Source organism: Phocoena sinus, chromosome 10 (genome assembly GCF_008692025.1).
Source record: "Phocoena sinus isolate mPhoSin1 chromosome 10, mPhoSin1.pri, whole genome shotgun sequence".
Lineage (NCBI taxonomy): Eukaryota > Metazoa > Chordata > Mammalia > Artiodactyla > Phocoenidae > Phocoena > Phocoena sinus.
In genome coordinates, this window is record NC_045772.1 from 78954692 (window position 1) to 78970509 (window position 15818).

Consider the following 15818-nt stretch of genomic DNA (forward strand, 5'->3'; position numbering starts at 1 on the left):
CACACCCAGATCACCCACCCTCACACGACTAACGTGCAAGTCTTCCTGGAAAGCAAGGTCCTTCTGTTATCTGTCCCTTTCTGATCCTAAGATATATGGAGACATTTCTGTAAATGTTTGGCACCTAAGTAACATGATAGTTGTGGATAATGCCACAATGACACAGGGAGACCCAGTAACAAGACATGCAGGGTGAGGGCAAGGGGCACTGAGCTGCCCTAGCATCTCAAAACCAGAACTGCGGCTTCCTATGCATTTATGCGGGTGGGAGAAGGGATGTGCAGAATTAACTTCACCGACTCCTCAGCAGCAAATACATTCAAAATCGAAGGTGTCTTGAGGGTTCCACTATACCCTAGTCACGAGTCTGGTCACTCCTCTGGAGGAGCTCGGTGCAGTGACAGCTGGAAAATCTGAGTCCCGATCGAATCTGCCACATCAAGAGTCCTTTTTTTTTTTTTTTTGTGGTATGCGGACCTCTCACTGCTGTGGCCTCTCCCGTTGTGGAGCACAGGCTCTGGACGCACAGGCTCAGTGGCCATGGTTCACGGGCCCAGCCACTCTGCTGCATGTGGGATCTTCCCAGACCGGGGCACGAGCCTGTGTCCCCTGCATCGGCAGGCGGACTCTCAACCACTGCGCCACCAGGGAAGCCCCAAGAGTCCTTTTGAAGAAGCTTGGCAAAGTAATTTTTTCTTTTGAGCAAATGTGCAGCACATCCTTGGGAAAGTCATGTGGAAGGATGCTCTCCAGCCCAGTCAAATGATCCAATCTCACTATTATCTTAGTTCCCTCTGAGATTTTTTCCTACTGGCCACCCTCGCTGTACAGAAAACAGCCAAGCACCATGCAGGTCAGTCATCGATGGTGGGCAAACAGAAGGCCATGTTGGAACAAGCACTGGCAAAAGTCATGAACTTGGGGTTGACCTGCAAACAGGTGATGGGGCCTGTGTGTTTGCCATCCAACACAGCTACTTTTATACCACTGTCTCCATTCCAGACATGGATCTTGCCATCCTCTGTACCAATCATAATAAACTGCGAGTCTGGAGTAAATGAGGCCTTCAGTGTGACGGCTTTGCTGCTGGCATAACCCCCAAACGTATGCATCACCACTCGCTTGACTGCATCGATCAGACAGATGAAGCTGCCGTTGGTGGAGATGAGGATGAGTTTGCCATCATTGCTGAACTTAACTCCTGTCCACTCGCAAGTCCAATCATACTGCATCTTAAATGTCGCAAATGGCCCCTTATGGAAAGAGCGAAGATCATAAACTTTGACCATTTCAGAATTGACACCTGCAGTAAAAATTAATCCTTCTGAATCAAAAGAACAAACTGGCTTGCCCTGTAGATGCCTGAGATCCTGGCAGTTAGGAGACTGGAGATCCCAGAGCCGAATGGTCTTATGAAGAGACCCAGAAATGAAAGTGTCATCCACAGGTGACATGGACAAGGCGACCACCCTTTTGCTATGTCCAGGAAAGTATCTGATGTATTTGTTGTCATGCAAGGACAGGTAACTGATAGTATCGTCTGTTTTGTTAGGGCTGTAAACAACTGTGTTTGCTGCATGAGAGTATCTGATGAGGTCCACGCCATATTTCTTACTGTACAGGGTTCTCTTTGGTTTGCCCTCCTGGCAGTCACAGAGCACGATGGAGTCGTCGTCGCTGCTGGAGATGACCGTCTCGCCGTTGGGGCTGAAGTCGAAGCAGTTAATCTCGTCCGAGTTCTCGTGGAACACCTTGGTAACATGGAAGTTCCGCAGCACGCTGTCGCTCAGCTTCATGGCGGTGAATGCTGGAGATGGTGGCGGCTAAAATGGATTTTTATAATTTAATCTTTGTTCTATGACCTTTCTATTTTTTAAAATTAATATTTATTTATTTATGGCTGCACTTGGTCTTAGTTGCAGTGTGCGGGATCTTCATTGCAGTATGTGGGATCTTTCACTGCGGGGTGCCGGGTTCTTCGTTGGGGAGCATGGGCTTCTCTCTAGTTGTGGCACGCGGGCTCTCTAGTTGTGGCTTGTGTGCTCAGTAGTTGTGGTGTGTGGGCTTAGTTGCTCTGCGGCATGTGGGAATCTTAGTTCCCCGACCAGGGATCGAACCTGCGTCCCCTGCATTGGAAAGCAGATTCTTAACCACTGGGGGGAAGTCCCTATTCTATGACCTTTCTAAATCCATTTACTAATTGTAGAAATTATTTTGTAGGTTCCTTAGGATTTTCTGTATGCCCAATGATGTCTGAAAATAGCATCAGTTTTGTTTCTTCTTTTCCAGTCTACATGCCTGATTTCTCTTATTCTTCTATTACAATTTTAGAATTACATTTCAAAAAATAGTGAGTGGATGTGGACATGATGGAATGATGGAAGTGGACATCCTGATCTTAGGGGTAAAGAATTAACTTTACGATTATGTGTAATGTTAGTTGTACAGTTTTTGTACTTGTCCTTCATTAGATTGAGGAGTTTCTTTTCTTTTACTTTTTTTTTTCTATGATACGCGGGCCCCTCACTGTTGTGGCCTCTCCCGTTGCGGAGCACAGGCTCCGGACGCGCAGGCTCAGCAGACATGGCTCACGGGCCCAGCCGCTCTGCGGCATGTGGGATCTTCCCAGACCGGGGCACGAACCCATGTCCCCTGCATTGGTAGGCGGACTCTCAACCGCTGCGCCACCAGGGAAGCCCGAGGAGCTTCTTTTTAATACTTGTTTGCTGAGAACTTTTTTCATGAGTAGCTGCTGAACTCACTAGCTAATTTTTCTGCAACTATTGAAATGATGTTTTTACTCCTTTATTGTGTTAATATGGTGAACTCCACTGATTGATTTTCAGAGATTCAACCAATCTTGCATTTGTGGGATAAACCCCACTAGGACCTGATGTATTATTCCTTTTATGTATTACTGGATTTACTTGTGAAATAGTTTGTTAAGAAATTTTGTGTCTAAATGTAAAATAGATAGCTAGTGGGAAGCAGCCGCATAGCACAGGGAGATCAGCTTGGTACTTTGTGACCACCTAGAGGGGTGGGATAGGGAGGGTGGGAGACGCAAGAGGGAGGAGATATGGGGATATATGTATATGTATAGCTGATTCACTTTGTTATACAGCAGAAACCAACACACCATTGTAAAACAATTATACTCCAATAAAGATGTTAAAAAAAAAAGAAAAGAAATTTTGTGTCTATATTAAGAAAGTATATTGTCCTGTAATTTCCTTCCTTCACCTTTTGGGTAATATATTCTTAAGTTGTAATAAGATTTTACTAGCAGATTTATTCCCTCAGCAGATGTCCTCTGGAGAATCAATGGTCAGAATTATATCCTATGTTCACACCATATCAACTAGTGACAAAGGGATGGTTTCCTAAGCTTGATTTAGACTATTAAGGATACACTTCTGAGAGAGGGGCTGCTACTAAAGCTATGTGGAGAGGGTGACTCCCCAATCAAAATCACAAGTTGTTTTGGAGAGGGAAAAGGAACAGCTCTTACAATACATCCACAAAATATATTATTACTATCATCCCCTTTGACAGAAGGGGAAAAAATAGTTTAAGAGGTTAAAGAGCCAAAGTACACAGCCAGCAAGTAGAAGACCCAAAATTATGGAATAATGAAAACAGTATGACTACAGGTGCCAAGAAACTTGTTATAACCTAGTCACATCATGAAGTAACTCTGGGACCTGTAGCTATTCAGCAAAACTCTCAGGAGCTGTCTCCCCATCTCAAAATTAAGCTCTAAAATAAGTTCTATGAATCACAAATTTCACTCTCAAAGACAGATTTCCATGGCACGTGTCCCCAAATTTTATTGAATTGATGAATGAACCATTTGTGACCTGAAATATCGGAACTAAATGTCACTATCAATTCTGTTGGAAAATAAAGCAACTAGAATGTTGGTTTTGTGTAAGAAATTTGGAACAAGAAGAACTGAAGTTTGGAAACTGAGTTTACATGATATTCCATCTTCATTTTCTTTTTTAAAGATCTTATGATTTACATAGTTTTAAATTTTCTACTACCTTGTAATTAAATACATGTAAAGAATTAAAGCAACAAAAGATTTAAAGTTATGAAGGAGACATGATGGTAGTGAAAAAACTTAAGCATCACATAGTTTGAATCTTGCTTCTGCCTCTTCCTAAAAGAGTAAGGACAAGTCACTTAACTCACTGACTCTCAGATTCTTCATTAGAAGAGGCGTGAGAAAGTCTGGTGAAGGCTAGAAAAGCTATCTCTCAAAGTTATATGAAAATGATGAGATAATATATGTAAAATTAATAGCAAAATATATGTACATAGAAGGTGCTCAATAATTGTTTGTCCCTCTCCCAATATTACTTATGAATGATGATTATAAATGTGCTTCCTTGTGAAGTGGATATTCCTAAGCTAGTCTGGATAACTTAGAATGTGTGAAGCTTTGATTACTGTATATTTTGATGAAAACTGAGACTCCTCTCCAAGCTTAAATTAATCCAGACATAAGAGAAGGGTTAAGGGAGGGAGCTGTAGCAATAGGAATTGCATCTTTATGATTTTTTGTGGTGTGCCTTCCTCCCAGTCCCTTCTGATCCAGGTACTTGAGAACTTCTTCCTTAATGAGGTTTTTCATCTTCTACACAGCTATAATTTTACTCCCAGGAAGATTTACATAGATGTGAAAGAAAAATTCTACCTGAAAGCTTAAGGTCCCAGGTAATAGAGCAAACCTTAACCCTACACGTGGTAACTGAATTTAGGAATTTGGGAAGGCTTATTAATACCCTCCCTAATTCTTCTTCATCCACTGATTTATGCTTGAATTCTCTGTTTCATTCTTAATAACTCTTGGTACGCGGGCCTCTCACTGTCGTGGCTTCTTCCGTTGTGGAGCACAGGCTCCGGACACGCAGGCTCAGCGGCCATGGCTCACGGGTCCAGCCGCTCCGCGTCATGTGGGATCTTCCCGGACCGGGACACGAACCCATGTCCCCTGCATCAGGAGGCGGACTCTCAACCACTGCGCCACCAGGGAAGCCCTCTGTTTCATTCTTAATAACTCTTAAATTACATATGTAAAATCTCTGCGGTAACAGTTGAAGAGGTTAACCAGAATTTTGCAATTACCCATGAAACAAGGGGCTACCAGTAGATTTTAAAGAGGATTAAAGGAAAGCTTTAGAACACTGAAGGGGGTAGAGTGTGGGAACCATAGACAAATTTCATCCAGAGTTTTGTCCAGGACTAATCCTTTTATGTAACCCATCACAACAGTTTACACATTTTCTATTCCTCTGGTAGCCAGTAGTTGAATTGGATTCTTTGCTTCTTTGTTCAAGAGAATAGCTACCAACCAATACACATTCCTATCTCATCTTTTATTACTCTCCTATAGAAACCAAGGTGACTTCCTTGCTAGTCTCAAAATATGCTTTATATTTTCTTACTTCTACATGATTGCTCAGAGTATGTCCTACCCAGAAAGCCCTCACTATCCACTGAAATCTTGCTCATTGGTCAGTGCCATTTTCAAATATTCCCTTCTTTGTTCATCTCTCTGTGTCACTAAACATATGTTACCTAGGATGGCAGATACTTTGTTAACAGCTCTATTAAATCATAAGGTACTTTATCTCAGAGAGTAACAATTAGCTATCTCTGTAGTACCCTCCACGACAACTTTCACATTATAGGCACTTCATTTTTAATCTATTTGTTTAGTTTTTATTCTATTTGTAAAATAAATATATAATAAATTTGTAGCATAAATTAACAAATGGAGTAATTCTGTGCCTTGAAAAATCACTGACCTGAAAAAACTGAAAATTTCCTAAATCCCTTCTAGTACCATCACCAAATGGTATGTATATGATTTGGGGGGAATAGCTCACTTTTGACATTTTGTGTTTGAGTTGTTGCTGTTATTATATTTTAGACATATCATGGAAAATAATAAATGAAGGACAGTATTCTAGATAGGAAACAAGAAGTCTGAGCATTGGGCACTAAAATATATGATGGCCAGTAATTTATTTCATTAACTTTCTCAGAGAGCTAAATTGCTAATCTTGGTTACTTGCTATGACTGATGTTTGTTGGTTTTATTGTAGCAACTCTTCCATCTGTTGATGGCCAATAGTTAAATTGGATTCTTCTTTCTTTGCCAAAAGAGTGGATGACTTAATAAAAGTGTGGTGTTTCTATATAAAATTAATAATATCTCCTTTTTTTTTTTGGTATGTCATTTGCTCCAACCAAGAAGACTCATAGTTAATGTTGCCTGTCCTTCACTGAAAATTAATTCAAAAAAGATCCACCCTAAATGGAAGAGCCACTCTGTCAAAAGACAAGAGATGACCATGGATCAGAGGACTATTTGTAGTTCAATGGTTTTGAGGTTAATAAAAAGACATGTTATTCCTGAGTCCTGTCGAAGTCTAAAGACATTGCCAATGCACTAAATTGGAGACAGTCTGATAAAATAATTATGAAAAAAATATCACTGGGAGACTATCAATTTTTTAAAAAAATTTAATACAAATACGTGGTAATTTTCAATTTTCACTCCCTTTGGAGCATATATATCCTGACACTTTAAAATTTCAAGTGACTTAGGCTTTACATTTAAAAAAATAGATTCCTTTCTGTTATGTTTCTGATGTAGTTATTTCTCACCCACAGAACCTAGAATTCGATGATTTTCAGGAGCTAGGAATAAAATAATTGTTAAAGATTCTACCAAGGTCCAAAATTGTTCTTGAATTAAAGGGATGCTAAGCCTAACTAAAGTGAAGGAGAATTTCCATCCAATAAATTTCAGAAGTGTAGGGCTTCTAATTTACCCCTCTGCAATTGACAGTTCTTTGAGACTGTGTGAACCCCCAAAAAGAAGGCTGGAAAAAGCCAAATTAAAGGGCAGACATCTTAGGTCACTCCAAGAATCCAAAATGAAACTGCCTTCTGCAGCTCCACCCAACAAATAGAGATTTTCCAGTTACAAAATTTCCATCAAAATCCTAACCTACACATTTTGTATTTCAGTTCTTCCTCTTGTACAGGCTTAGATTTCCCTCAGATCTGTGATTCTGTCTTTATTTCAGAAACTCAGGGTTCCTTACTTTCTGAAGACTGATTTAATGATTTACGAATGATCTTCTTTTGCCAGGGTGTCAACAAATTGTCCAAGACTGTGTTCCTGAAATAGCTGAAATCATTTTCAGGCCAAACTCCATAGACATTACATTTTATTATCCTAGAAAGAACCGCAAGACATTAGTCATTGCTAGTTGCATTCCTATGTTATGAAAGACTTTTATTACTTCTGTTTCTGTATTTACAAGAGCGCCCCAGTTTTCCCAACATTATTTAGAATAACAAATCAGCATGCTCCTATACTATCATCCATTCTGTACCCAAAAAACTCTGATTAGTAAGGTAGATATTTCAGAAGTGCCTAGTTCTGAGTCAGCTGAGGCTTCATGCATTCGTTACCTCGTGCTTGTGGTCGTGGCCAGGACAAAATATTTTAGTTCCTTAATCTCAGAGGCTTGTGACTCTGGGAATCCACCAGTAATGACCCTCGGCTCAATCTTCTATAAGTAATCATTCTTGTGAACAATCTCCTTCCATTTCATTATAGTCTTCTTGGAAGGTCCTCAAAAATACAGTCAAGCTTGTAGTGAAAAACATATATACCACTTTACTCATCTGAAATGAAGACTCAGTAAAAGTATATGCACTTTTCTGCTCTGCCTTTTCACACTTGCATTTATACTGTGATCATTTTTATTATCCTTATACTTTTAAAATATGAGTTGAGTAGTATGTTAGTATTATAGGGCTTAAATATTTTTTAACAGAGAATTACACTATGTATCTTCTTTTTTTAAAAAAAATTGGGGTATAGTTGCTTTACAATGTTGTGTTAGTTTCTGCTGTACAACAAAGTGAATCAACTATAAGTATACATATATCCCCTCCCTCTTGGACCTCCCTCCTACCCAACCACATCCCACCCATCTAGGTTACCACATAGCACCGAGCTGAGCTGCCTGTGCTATATAGCATGTTTCCACTAGCTATTTGTTTTACACATGGTAGTGTATATATGTCAATCCCAATCTCCCAATTCTTCCCCCCTTCCCCCACCTCGTGTGTCCTCATGTCTGTCCTCTATGTCTGCATCTCTATTCCTGCCCTGCAAATAGGTTCATCTGTGCCATTTTTCTAGATTCCACATACATAGACAGATGAATGGATAAAGAAGATGTGGTACATATATACAATGGAATATTACTCAGCCATAAAAAGGAACGAAATTGAGTCATTTGTAGAGACATGGATGGACCTAGAATCTGTCATACAGAGTGAAGTAAGTCAGAAAGAGAAAAACAAATATCGTATATTAACACATATATGTGAAATGTGTACTTATTCTTGATGATTTTTTGGTTGTTTGTGCTTTTGACCTTATCTTGGGTGTGTATATCAAAGTGATAACAGAGGTTCTTTAATTTTCTCTTTATCTCATCTCATAGTTATCCTGAGGCTCTTTGGGAGTAGAATTGAAATAAAATAGAAGCAGGAGCTTAGCAGGTTTTCTAAGCAGCAGTTTATTGGTTCTATAGCATAAAAGAGGAGAAAGGCTGTAGGTGTTGATTTACAGGGTTGGCTCGCTTGGCACTGGCTGAGCAGAGTGCCTCTGGGCTATAGGGCAGGCCGGAGCATATATGGCTTCATGGAGACAGTTGAGAGAATAGTAGGCACTCCTCACTTTTATAGGCACTCACACTTTTTAGTGCAGTAGTTCCATAGGTACTCACACTCTTAGTGTAGTAGTTCAGTAGGCACTCACACTTTTAGTGGCTTAAAACCTTGTATCCTACAATTGGCTGTCATTGTGACATGAGAAGTGAAACCCAGTTAGACACTTGGTCTTAGCTTTGGCCCCAGGGCCCAGGGTGGAGTGGCTTTTCTACCTTGTTGGCCTGTGAGGTCACCCCACTCCCATTCAGTACTTCTCTGAAGCTTCTGTTTATTGAGTTGGTTATTAATTAGTGCTACAAGTGAATTCTTGCTGTGCCATCTGACTATACCTGTGGCACCCTGGGTCAGTTCCCCTGGATCACCTCTGATTTCAGCCATAATTGTGATGAGTGTTCAGCGCAACCTTAGATTCACCTTCACTGAGAGCATCCCACTCCTAAGTGCACCACGTGCCTTTTCACTTTCTGCTCCAGGGCTTTCTTTAACTCTGCAGGAGCCTATAAGATGAGTTTGGTCCATGCACAAGCTCAGTCCAGAAATTCAGAGTAGTTAATACTCATCAACAAATATGGGATGTGAGCTGGTATGTAAGGATTACAACCTCCCATTCTTTATACCATTAAGTGACAATTCTAGTAAATATTTTGAATGCGTCTCTTGACATCTCCTTACCCACAGTAGAGACTTTGATAATGCTCTCATATTTTCTCCTCCTTCCTTGTCTCACTCTCCCCATTACTTCACTCTTGTATCCTGGGATTGTACCTTAAATGAAATATCCTTGTCCAAGTCTTTGTCTCAGCCTCTGCTTTCAGGGAGCCCAAAGTAAGAGAGTCCGCACAGAAGTGGTCCTTAAAAAACAATTCTCAGGGGCTTCCCTGGTGGCGCAGTGGTTGAGAGTCTGCCTGCTGATGCAGAGGACACGGGTTCGTGCCCCAGTCCGGGAAGATCCCACATGTCGCAGAGTGGCTGGGCCCGTGAGCCATGGCCGTTGAGCCTGCGCGTCCGGAGCCTGTGCTCCGCAATGGGAGAGGCCACAACAGTGAGAGGCCCGCGTACTGCAAAAAAAAAAAAAAAAAACAATTCTCAGAATTGGATTATAGAAATGGTTCACTCACCAGTGAGAAACAACTATAGATGGCATTGGTGATGATAAGTGGAGAGGTGATAACCCCTAGTATGGTTATAACTGCTGGCAAGTTATAGCATTACAAGTACTAAGATGCTCACCTGTGTTGGATTCAGAGGAGGTACAGATATGAGTAGAAGGAATGGTATAGAGCAGGGGTTGGCCTACTGTAAACTGTTCGCTAAATCTGATCCACTGCCTAATTTTGTTCATAAAGGGTTATTGAAACACAGTCATGTGCATTTATTTACATGTTTTCTGCGGCTGTTTTTATGCTATGTTTACTAGTTGCAACAGAGACCATATGTCTAACAAAGCCTAAAATATTTACTCTCTGACTTCTTACAAAAAAAGTTGGCTGATTTCTAGTGTACAGCATGGGTTAATCTCAGTTAGACTGGATTGCATGCTATTGATTGCATGCCTATCTCTAGAGTTGCCTGAAGAGTAGTACTGATCCTTGACCAAAGCCGCAGAATCTACTAATTGAGATGAATTGTGCTTTGCAAACATGAGCCTGTGAGTTGTTTGAGGACAGGATATAATTACTTGTTAGCATTGTATAATAATAATATTTGGATTTACCAATTATGACTTTGCAGCTGATTTTAGTAGAACATGGTGGGGGGGTTTCAATATTTGAGGCTGGTCACATGGCTGGAATGTGGTTACATAAATAACTTACTAAATAAGATCCCATGAGCATAAGTTAGTGCCATAAATGTCAGGAGTGGAATGACTGAAAAAATCTTTGACTAACCTTTATCTTGGACTTCTCAGTCTTCTGAACTGTGAAAATAAATTTCTGTTGTTTAAGCCACTCAGTGTGGTACTTTGTTCTAGCAGCCTGAGCAGACTAATACAGATGAGAAAAGAGATGAAAATGAACTTTTTGTGTCTGAAATGGTTACTAAGTCATCCTTGGTTTGAAGTGGTGAAGACATTGTGCTCTGTGATGGGGGAAAACTTATCAATGGTACTTAAGGATGATAGATATGGAGCCTAGGAAAATAGGAGGATGGACTAAAAGGGATGTATAGATTGACAGCAAAGTGTCAAAGAGTTTTGTTAATCATTTCATTGCTAGTGAAGAGACACCAGAAATTAAGTTTATTTTTGCACTTTGGTCAGAAAATGAAGCTCCAACCAAGGGAATCTGAGTGACTATGATATTTGAGAGGAAAGCTACTCCTGTTTGACTTCTAGTTACAAAAAGCATGGTTTACAGGGGACATGTTGTAGGACAAGAGAACATGGGGACCAGAGGATATACAGTTAAGAAATTGAATCACTGTATTGATGGGTATAAGCAGTTCCCTGGGGAGTCATTGTTAATCTGTTACTGAGAATTATTTACCACCCTATCAGCTGGGGTGGATTCCCCAGCTCTGGATACTGTTGAATGGCAAATATGTTTTGGTTAATACCAGAACTACAATTAGCAGCCATTTTTGCAGAGGTGAAACTCTCACAGGAGGGACAAACATTCAACCTGTTGTATTGGACTAAAGGAGGAGCATGTCATACCTGTAAGGAAGAGTCAAGCTACCCCACCCCATCTGGCTAAACTTGGTCACATAGCAGCAAATGATTTACTACTGAATGCATAAGAGAGTCCCATGTCTTTACCTTTCAAATCCCATCCCATATAAATGAGAATGGGCAAGGAATCAGGCACTATCAAGACTACTATTGCTTCCAGAAATATGGGTCAGATAGTATAATTACTTAGAGACAAAAACAATTAATTTAAAATAAATGATAGTTGGAAGGTAAAATAATTGCAGCCACTAAGTTTTGGAGTATTTTGTCATGCAGTAATATGCAGCACTTATATAATGAATACAATATCCTATGGTGGATTAAAATGTGGGGGTTTTGGCAGGCTTCAGTAAGAGACTCACAGTTTTTACCTTTAGGGATCTGGAAGAAGGTTATGTTTTCTCTGGCAGAGAATTCCCCATCATTTGAGAAGCAGGTCCTTGTGTTGTACTGGACCCTAGAAAAGACCAAGTTTCATGTCATAGGGCACCAAGCAAGTTACCATAAACCCAAGATGCCCATCATGACCTGGGTAGTATCAGACACATGAGGTTACAAGACTGGATGGGCACAGCAGCAATGCATTGTACATATCTGAGATTGGGCCTGGATAGGTCCAGGAGGCACCAGTAAATTCTTTGGATTGGTAACCTAGCCTCTCATGACACCACATTTATTGTAGAAATGCTTCTTCCTCAACTCATAGTATACCTCACAGAAGGTTTCCTAAGGCCAACTGGTAGAAGTGGGAGAAACTGGGAACTAGTTCACAGATGGGTTTATAAACATATTCTAGCTTTAATTGGAATGCTTCAGAACTTTAGCCCCACTCAGAGATGTCCTGAAAGATAGTGGTGGGGTCATACACCAAATGGGAAAATCTTTGAGTGTTACACTTGGAAACCCTTTTGTGTAGCTCATGGTAAGGATGCAAATGTAGTGCCGACCAGTGGCCAGTAGCTTGGAAGGAGCAAGATCCGGGACAAGGAGATTTGAGGAAGCAGCATGAAGTCCTTTGTGTGAGGACTTTGTATTAACATTAGTGCCACAGAGAGAATCCACTACAGAGAAGGCAACCAACAGTCAGGCTGAATAATACAGTAGACTTCAGCTAGTTTCTATGCTCAGGCTCCTCTTCATTGTACAGAAGATCCATTAAGGTAGCTATGGTTGCAGTGATGGGGGTTATGCCTGGGTAAGCACAGGATACCTCTAATTAAGACTGATTTAGCTATTGCCATGGCTGAATGTTCAATATGCCAGTGAAGAGGCCAACACTGGGCTCCTAATATGATACAACCAACCATCTACTTGAAAGCAAATTGGTTATATCAGATCCCTTCTACCCTAAAAAGTGCACTGATTTATCTCTAACAAAATTATCTAGCCTGGATTTGGATTTGCCTTATCTACCCAATATACCTTGGCCAGCACCACCATTTGAGAGCTTATAGAATAAGTCATCTATCAGCATGATACCCTACACATGTTTTTTCTGGCCCAATGATCTGTTTTATGATAAAAGAGGTACAACACTGGGTGCATGGCAATGAACTCTACTCATCTTATGCATACGTATCTCAGCAGCCTGATGCAGATGACATATTAGAATGATGGAATGTCCAGTTAAAAGCTCAACTAAGGTGCCAGCTTGGGGCTAATGCTGGCCGATCATTGGCTTGGGGTGCTGTCCTCTAGGATACAGTATTATATTGAATCAACAGTATGTATGTGGGAGCTATATCCTCCACAGGTAGACTAGATGGGTCAAACAACCAAGAGATAGTAGTAGTATTAGGCCCTCTCACCATCACTTTCAGTTGCTACTTGTGGAATTTGTGCTATCTTCATAACACTAATTTCTGCTTGATCAGAGGTTCTAGTTCCTAGGGAGAAAAAGCTTTTACCAGAGAACAGAGTAAGAATCCCATTGGTTCTACATGCCATCAGAACAGCAGGCACAGAATGAAATGACTAAAAAATGGCTGTGATCAGTCTGATTTCTAGGGAGAGCCAAGGTTGTTTCTACTTAAGTTGAGGATGATGCCTGGAACTCAGGGAAATCTCTGGGTGCACCTTTTGCTATTTCCATGCCCAGTGTTAATAATGAATGACAATTACAGCATTCGCTTCCTGACAAGAGGAAGACAACTAAGGGCTTAGATGTCTCAGGGATGGTGATCTACATGTCTTCTCCAAGACGTATTGATCAGTTGGAGTACTGACAAAAAAAAAAGTGAGAAATATCTAAAATGGATAGTGGGGGAAGGAGATAATGAATATTAATTCTTGCTTTGGGGTCAGTTGTAACAACAAGGATGCCAGTTTTTTCATCTAATCTCCTTTTCTTAAGTCTTTGCTGATACTGTAGCTGGCCACACCTTTGAAGCAGACCATGTGATATATTGGATTTAATGGAGAGCTTGAGCAGATTGGAGGGATGTGGGAGGTGTGTTGTATCAGACAACTCTTATATACAATTTCATATATTCTAAGCCTACATTTTGCACCAGCCATTATAGTAGCAGCCATATCTGCTCAGATTTTGATAAGCTTCATGAAATTGAAACTTGACCATGCCTCATCTTGAGCTTCATGGTATGTACGTCTTGCTTTCTGCTCCATGGTTTCTCTGAAGTCAGAGTATGGGATATCTATGGGTATTAGTTCAACACCCACAGTATGCTATTAGAAACTGCAGGAGAGTTAGGTTGGTGGGGCCACACTTGACCAATGGAATATAGGAGCTAATGTATAACTTTTTCTTTTGTCTCCTGGGCAGTTAGCTCTGAGACATATTTCATAAGGTTCTTTGGACAGTACCATAATATCGAACAACAATTGCCTGAAGCAGTGGCCAACTTTATAATACATGCTTCAGTTGTTTTTTGCTCTTTCCCTGTTGAGTTCCCTGTCCCTCACGCCTGTTTCCTGGTTTACATTCTCAAATAAACCACCTGCATGTAAGGCTTTATCTCATAGTCAGCTTTAAGAGAGAAATATGTGCTAGAATTATTTCTCTATATGCCTTTCTCCCTAATGGACTGTAAGTTTCTTGAGGGTAGGGACCACTAGGTGCTCAACTGATGTTTCTTGAATTAATTGAATCAAGAAAAATTCAACATACATAAATTTTTCCAAATATAGCCTTGGTCCGATTTATTCTTTCAACAGAGTAAAACATAAATATCCAAGGAAATTGAAGTTATTTTAAAAGAGAAGATTACTTGTTATAACAAATTTGGCTCTCTTTACTATGGTCAACTGTCAAGTCTATGAGGCAAGGGACAGTTAGATAGGTCAATAGAAGATGGAATATCTGAAAACTAGCTGCCATGATGTGGCTTCATTTAAGAAATAACTAAGCATTATAAAAATAATTAAAATGGAAAGAAAACTAGCAGTCACTAGAGTTAGGTGGTCTAATTACAATAACATATGCCATTTATTGAGAACCAAGTATTGATAGGCACTTTTCTCAGTGTTCTCCATGTATCCTCTCAGTTAATTCTCATAATCTCATACAATAGAGACTTACGGTTCTTAAATATGTGGAAACTGAGGTATGGAAATATTAATCAACTTGCCCAAGTTCACACACAGGAAAAATGAGTTAAGACATGACCTCAGACTCTCTACTCTATGACATCTCCACCACTGTAGTATAGCTTGAAGACACGTGAGTTGTCTATTCAATCTTCACATGGGCTCAAGGCCATATCTGAAAAGCTGATTTAGTGTCACTTTTAAATTTCTGGATCAAGATTCCTGGCTCTATATGCCAGATCAAGCAAAAACAATATTGCATACAAATTAAAAGGTAATAAGTGTGAACCTAGATATGGGATACAGAGAAGCCCTGGTGCATGCTTTATTTTTTACTAGGACATCTAATAGTAAAGGTACAAATGAAGTAGTACACAAAATGTTTGTACTTAGATCTGTCTCTGTTCTGAGTTTGTGCTTTGGTACAGTCTACCACATGAGTAAAAGTTGATAGGAAATATATAGCCATGAATACTTTAAACAAATTGTTTAGCCTTTTGTGCTTTAGTTTTCTTCAGTTGTCATATGTTTACCTGCTCTCCATTTAACCACAGTGTTCTTACAAGGTTAAAAAGAATGTGATTTGAGAAGGCTGAAAGTCCTATTTAAGTGTTTAGTGCTATTAATCATTACTTTCCATCATTAAATTTCTTACGCATCTGCTATATGACCCTACATTGCCCACTGTATAAGATCATCTTTCCTATAATTAAAATAGTCCTCAAATCAAAAATGTTATTGTTTGAGGATATGTTATTATGACCCTTTGGATTAATGCAATATTTTCAGAGATGACACAATGAAAGAATGCTTAAACCTCTGAGAATGC

At 40.0% G+C, this 15818-nt stretch overlaps 1 protein-coding gene across 1 annotated transcript; it reads right to left on the reverse strand.

Annotated features, from left to right (window-relative positions):
- Positions 1-737: 737 nt before the first annotated feature.
- LOC116760921 (WD repeat-containing protein 82-like) lies at positions 738-1796 on the reverse strand. Its single transcript, XM_032646455.1, has one exon. It carries the CDS (start codon positions 1794-1796, stop codon positions 855-857), a length of 942 nt encoding a protein of 313 aa, XP_032502346.1. The 3' UTR covers positions 738-854.
- Positions 1797-15818: the final 14022 nt, after the last annotated feature.